Genomic DNA, 6,282 nt, shown 5'->3' with positions numbered 1-6,282 from the left:
TCTCGTCATCATCTCAGTCTCTTACTTCAGGCAGAGATTAATTTTAAATATATGACAACTTTAATGTACATTATATCACTTAAGTGAATTTTGCTTGATGTATTTTAACCATGATTGTAATGTCCTGTTTGCCTAGACTGAATCAAGCCTTACTAATGCAGCATTTTCAATGAAGACAGTTTGACATTAATAATGTGCATTAAATTCTTTTGTGTCTCTGCAGGAAGCTTCACACACCCAGTAATATCCTCCTCCTTTCTCTGGCTGTCTCAGACTTTCTTGTCGGTCTCCTGTTGATGCCATTAGGAATCCTTAGAAACACAGGCTGCTGGGTACTTGGTGATATAATTTGTTCTCTTTATTGGTATTTAACCAGCAACATTGTCTGTGCTTCAATAGGGAACATTGTCCTAATATCAGTTGACCGCTATGTGGCTATTTGTGACCCTCTGCATTATCCCAGCAGAATTACTTTGGCGAAAGTCAAACTCAGTGTTTGTCTGTGTTGGTTTTATGCTTTTTTCTACGTCAGTCTTTATACAAAGGATATCCTAATTGAACCAGGCAGGGATAATTCCTGCTACGGAGAGTGTGCATTTGTCATCAATGATATTGCTGTTGTTGTTGACCTTGTTTTTTCCTTTATTGTTCCGGTTTCTGTCATTGTAGTTCTGTATATCAGAGTATTTGTGGCAGCTGTGTCTCAGGCTCGTGCCATGCGCTCTCATGTGACATCTGTCACACTGCAGCGCTCACTGAATCAAACAAACAAATCTGAGCTGAAAGCAGCCAGGACTCTTGGAATTCTTGTAGTTGTGTTTCTGGCATGCTTCTGTCCACTCTACTACTTTTCTCTTGTTGATGAAAATGCAATCAATGATCCAGCTGCATCTTTTGTGGTCATTATATTTTACTTTAACTCGTGTCTAAATCCTTTGATCTATGCCTTCTTTTACCCCTGGTTTAGAAATGCTGTTAAGCTTATCATCACTCTGCAGATTTTCAAGTATAATATGAGTGAGGCCAACATACTATAAAAAGAGTATGAAACTTGCTCTACTAAGATATAAAATCAGTTGTGCAATGTTTTGCGCTGTCACCCCACAGCAAGAAAACCCCGGGGTCTTTCTGTGTTTAGTTTCTGGTTTCTGCAGCTACTCCATGCATGAAATTAAAAATGGAAGTTAGCTGGTGAATGGTTGCCTGTCTCTATGTGTTGGCCATAAATAGACTGGCCACCTATCTGGACCCTGATTTAGATAAGCATAAGGAAAAGAATGCATTTTTACTGTATTACTGAAACTGACTTTGAATTATGGGTATATTTAGTGATAGATAATGTCAGTAATGATGAGTATAGATGTAAAAATGAAAAAGGATATGAACTGTGACTGCAGTATGTCCTTACCTGTAAATTATAAGTAAAATTAACTTTAGCACTTATGATGACTTCTTAAGTAAAAATTATGAATTTGGATGTGTTAAATGTTTCCTACTAAATCTCACTCCCACTCTTTTTCAGTATATTCAGATTTTGGCTCAAAGTAATAAAATATTCTTAACTTCAGTGGTTCATGTTTTCTCTTGTTATTATATAGTGTCATCATCTTGGTGTTTTATAAGCACCATATTATCCAGTTGGGGCTGCTGCAGGGGCCCAATTCACCCATTCGCTGTAATCTGCCCCTCATTTTTTTTAACACTTTATTTGTAGTGTTAAAAAATCATTCTCCCACTGTTCTCGAATGTGTGTAATAGACAGGTTACACCTATTCATGATATGTGAGTAAATAAATGATATTCTGCCTTTTTTCATCTCATTGACCCTTAGTATGGAATCCAAACAGGGAGGAGCGGGTAATGTACCAAAGTTAGAACCCTTTTTACATATAAAATCTCTAATTTGCAAGTATCGCAAAAAATTATTATTATTCAGATCAAATTTTCCAGATAGTTGTTCAAAGCTAGCAAACGTATCTGTTACTGTTTGCCATGAGGACTCACATGCAGGACTCTGAATTAGGAAGCTTCACAAGCAATTTATTTACACAGTTCACCGAGTGTATACACAAATGTGCAGAAATAGTGCTATGTACAAAAGTGGGGTGATGGGGCTCCAGGGAAATCCAGGGAAACAGACTTTCGCTCTTCTTGCAACAATCCACACACATGATCAGGCTCTCTTTCTCCGACACTCACCACACGGGAAACGGGAAAACAGTCCTGGGAGTCTGTACACAGGGAAATGTTCGGTAGTTCAATGCTCAGAAACACGAAGGGAAAACTTAGCTGGCAACTTGATGACACTAACGCGAGTCAAACACAATGATCGAGTGAAGAACAGCAGTCATCGTCTGGCTTAAATGCTGGTTGCGTTAATAAGCCTCAGGTGCTTCCTCCTCCAAGGGGCGTGGGCCGAGGGCGTGGGCCGAGGGCGTGAACCCCGGCGAGATACAGGAAGAGAGAGAAAGAGAGGAGGCGAGAGAGAGAGAGAGAGATGAGCGCCCTGCTGATCCCCCAGGCCGTGACAGTATCAATAATATACAAATCTTCAATGCTGTGAATGCCCCTGTCGTACCAAGTTTTGATAGTTTATCATTCCAGTCCTTTAGCCATAAAGGGATGGCATTAAGATTTGCCGCCCAATAATACGTGTGCAAGTTTGGCAGTGAAAGCCCACCTATGTGTTGGTCTTTCCATAAATTCTTTTCCTGTGTGAGGTGATTTATTATTCCATAAACAAGAAGAAAACATTCGATTTAATTACTTGAAAAAAGTCTTGATGAATTCGCAATCATCCAGAAAAGTAAGTCTCCAAAAGTTGATTCTGTTCATCTGGACGTAGCGTTTTGTGAGAGAAACGTTTCGTCACTCACCCAAGTGACTTCTTCAGCTGACTGCAGGTTTCCCCAATCTTATTAAGTGTACATTTGCATAATGACTGAAACCAGCCCACTGAAGGGACAATGGGCTGGGAGGTCAGTTCCTTCATCATAATTATGCAAATTCTCATGACCATTGATCAACAACCACTGACCAAAACCCACTGACCAAAGACCAAAAAAATCTAAATCTTGGGCCCATAAAAGAGGTCAAAGTAACAAAACCCTACTCAAGGTTGACAAAAAAACAATACTGATTACTCAAACAAGCTGACTTTTAGGTTTAATGTATGTATTGTAGGTTGCCATTTAGAAAGCTAGAATGCTTCTGTTTGCTATCTCGGTAACCTAAGCATATGACTACGTACATGACTTTGATAAGGGGAACAAGCAGCCTTGAGAAGAACAGATTCTACCAACAACAATCTGGGAGAGCTGCACTCCCATCATATAACCACACACAATGTATAATCACGCTTGCACAGCACAATCACACTTTGTATCTAGTTATAGTAATTTCTCATAGGTAATACAGCAACAAGCTTTATGAATATTCATGTGTATAACCAATAAAAACAACCTGCAGGGGGAAAGCAAGTTGAAGTGGGTTGGAGACAGCTGCTCCAAACTTGAGCTCTGTGTGACCTTGTTCCTGAGTGAGTTTCTGTTTTATCCAGCAGTATCAGGGGTAAAACTCTGACACTGACCTAACTAAACAAGATGAATGGGAAACTTAAATAGTGGCTGATTAGCCCACAAAAACACAAAAAGGGGTAAAAACACACAAAGCCTAACTGAAACTAACATAACAAACTAATTCTAAACCAAAACCAGTTATTCACTGTCCTTTAAATTAATTCCTATATTTAAAGACAGACAAATGTGAATCCAGTGTTATATATAAGCCTCTACACTGATATTGCCACTGTGTGGCTGAAACTGCAGCCATCACACTGACAAAGAATATCCATGCCTCATCCCCCTTAGAAAATTGAATGGACCACTTAAGAATATTGAGGAGGAGAGTAAAAACAACCATGGTCCAGAAGAGCTTGGTCGTTTTTACTTTCCTCCTCAATATTGAACCCTTAACAGACTCCATTAATTTTCAGTACACTCATAATGTCATGGTACAGAACCTGAATCATTGCTTTAAAACCTGGGCTGAAAGCAAAAAGCACTCAAAGTTTACCACAAATATTGGTGTTTAACCTGGTCAAAAGTTTTTTGTTGGTCTATAAAAATGAGACCAATATCTATGTCCAAAGAGCTAGAGATTTTCAAAATATCTCGAATTAAAGTGATATTATCACTTATTAGTCTGCTTGTTTGGTCTCCATGAATGACAGAAGCCATCATATCCCAAAGTTTAGTCCCCAGGGCTTTGGAAAAAATCTCACAGTCTGAACACAGAAAAGAGACTGGTCGCCAGTTTTTCAAATTGCATAGAGCTCCCTTCTTTGGTAGCAGAGTAATGACCACTCTTCTACAGCTCAGAGGCAGAAAGCCTCTATGCAGACTATTCGTGATAACCTCCAGCAAATCCTCATCCATCACCGACCAAAAAGATCTGTAAAATTCGACAGGAAGACCATCTATGCCAGTGTGATGCCTGTTGTACTCCTTAGCATCTAACATCCTCTTCAACTTTTCTACCTTAGTGAACATAATGATGTCAGGCCAGGTATGATCCAGAAGAGAAGGAAGTATTAGCACTGTGGTGCAAAGCTGAGCTGAGCTGTTCTGTAACCACTCTGAAGGGGGATAGATCTATAGTCAAGAAGAGCCAGATAGGAATCCCTGGCTTTTTTAACAGTTTGAACAGCCAGTACCAATACTCTTTGGAAACCTTGGACTGCTGGTGAGATGCTTCAATCTATATGATCCATGACCCATATGTAACTGCAAAAATGTCAAAGAGATGTCATGAAAACTGAGGGCCATTATCTTCCAAATGACTTCCAAAATACCATGGTTTGCAAAAATAGACCTTAGATGTACAATGGCATTTAAACACAATATATAATCATATATAATGTAATGTGTAAAGACTTATATCAAATGATAAAAATAGATTTTACAGCGTCACACCAACAGTCACAGGTCATGCTTTGACCTTTTTCCATTAAATGTAAATACCTGAATCAGTCACAAAATTAATGTCAACTGCCATAAAATATTCATAATTATCTGCCCATACTGACCATGGAAGACCAGTATGATGAAACTTAAGACTATAGTTTATGAAAAGGTGAATGAGTTGTTATAAAAATTACAAATGGATAAATTCATGGAAGATGATATGCTTTATCTAAAACATGAGTAAAGATGATTTGGTAATGTGACTGTAAGTTTGTACAACAAATTAATTTATGTTCTGACTAAGCTATTGCAACCTTTGAAATAAGATCTCAAAGGATTATTTACACTCATGAAAACTACTTTTTCCATATGACTATCCAGTTGCTGAGTTTGCAGGCAGTTTTTTTTTCTCGTATGTGCATCGAGACTTGGTGAGGGATGGTGAAGGAGCTCAGACCCTGGTTCAGCCCGGAGCATTGTGGAGTTAAAATGTATTCATGGTGAAATTTACGAATATCCTACAAATGGGTCTATATGGTTCTGTGCGGCCTACACACAGTTTAATGCTTATCAACTATGCCCTGAATTGACGAGCTCCGGGACTGATTGGGCACTGCTCTTTTTTCACAACACTAGATTTGACCAAGGGATACTGGCAAATTAACTAGTCTCCAGAGTCTAAGGAAAAAATGACCTTCTACATCTTGTATGGTTTTTGCCAATTCATTTTCAGCTCTGCTTGTTCAGAGCCAGGCCACTTTCCACTTTCTCATGTACAGGGTGCTGCAACCGCACATGCATGTGCTGCTACCTACTTGTATGACATTATCAAAGACAATGACACCTGGTCGGCGCATGTACAGATGATGGCCATGATGCAGGAGTCTCTGAGGCAAGCGGGGCTCTTGGCTGCCCCCAAAAAGTGTGCTTTGGACATACGGAGGTACAGTATTTGGTGTACCACTTGGGGATGGGCAGGTGCACCCTCAAACAGGAAAGACAGCGGCAATCGAATCTTGCCAGACCCCCAAAACCAAAAACAGAGGTGAGGCGGTTTTGGGGGGCTGGTCAGCTGCTATCACTTTATTTACTGACTAGCCCCCTTACCTACCTGTTTTGTCAGCAAAAGGATCAACTGTCAGGGTCCTGGGTCTGAGCGACCCAGGATCCCTGAGCAGTTATGGACTAATATTATAATATATATTTTGCATTGCTGTCCCTCGTTATCCCTGCTTGTATGTGTGTGTGTGTATGTGTCACGGACCCGGCTCTGGGGACTCGGGGTCCGTGGGCAGTGGGGACTGTGACTATTATTGTT

General features: G+C 39.9%; 1 protein-coding gene across 1 annotated transcript; it reads left to right on the top strand.

Annotated features, from left to right (window-relative positions):
• Positions 1-203: 203 nt before the first annotated feature.
• Positions 204-2,398, top strand: LOC121813209 (trace amine-associated receptor 13c-like; the record flags this gene model as incomplete). The annotated part of the gene is made up of 1 exon (XM_042216827.1): positions 204-2,398. A coding segment is annotated over one exon (834 nt), but the record flags the coding sequence as incomplete, so codon positions are not given.
• Positions 2,399-6,282: the final 3,884 nt, after the last annotated feature.

This window comes from Haplochromis burtoni, unplaced genomic scaffold (assembly GCF_018398535.1).
Source record: "Haplochromis burtoni strain Fernald_Lab_line unplaced genomic scaffold, NCSU_Asbu1 Contig_1272, whole genome shotgun sequence".
In the NCBI taxonomy this organism is placed as follows: Eukaryota; Metazoa; Chordata; class Actinopteri; order Cichliformes; family Cichlidae; genus Haplochromis; species Haplochromis burtoni.
The sequence above is the reverse complement of the archived record's forward strand: the minus strand, read 5'-3'. Positions and strand labels throughout refer to the sequence as shown.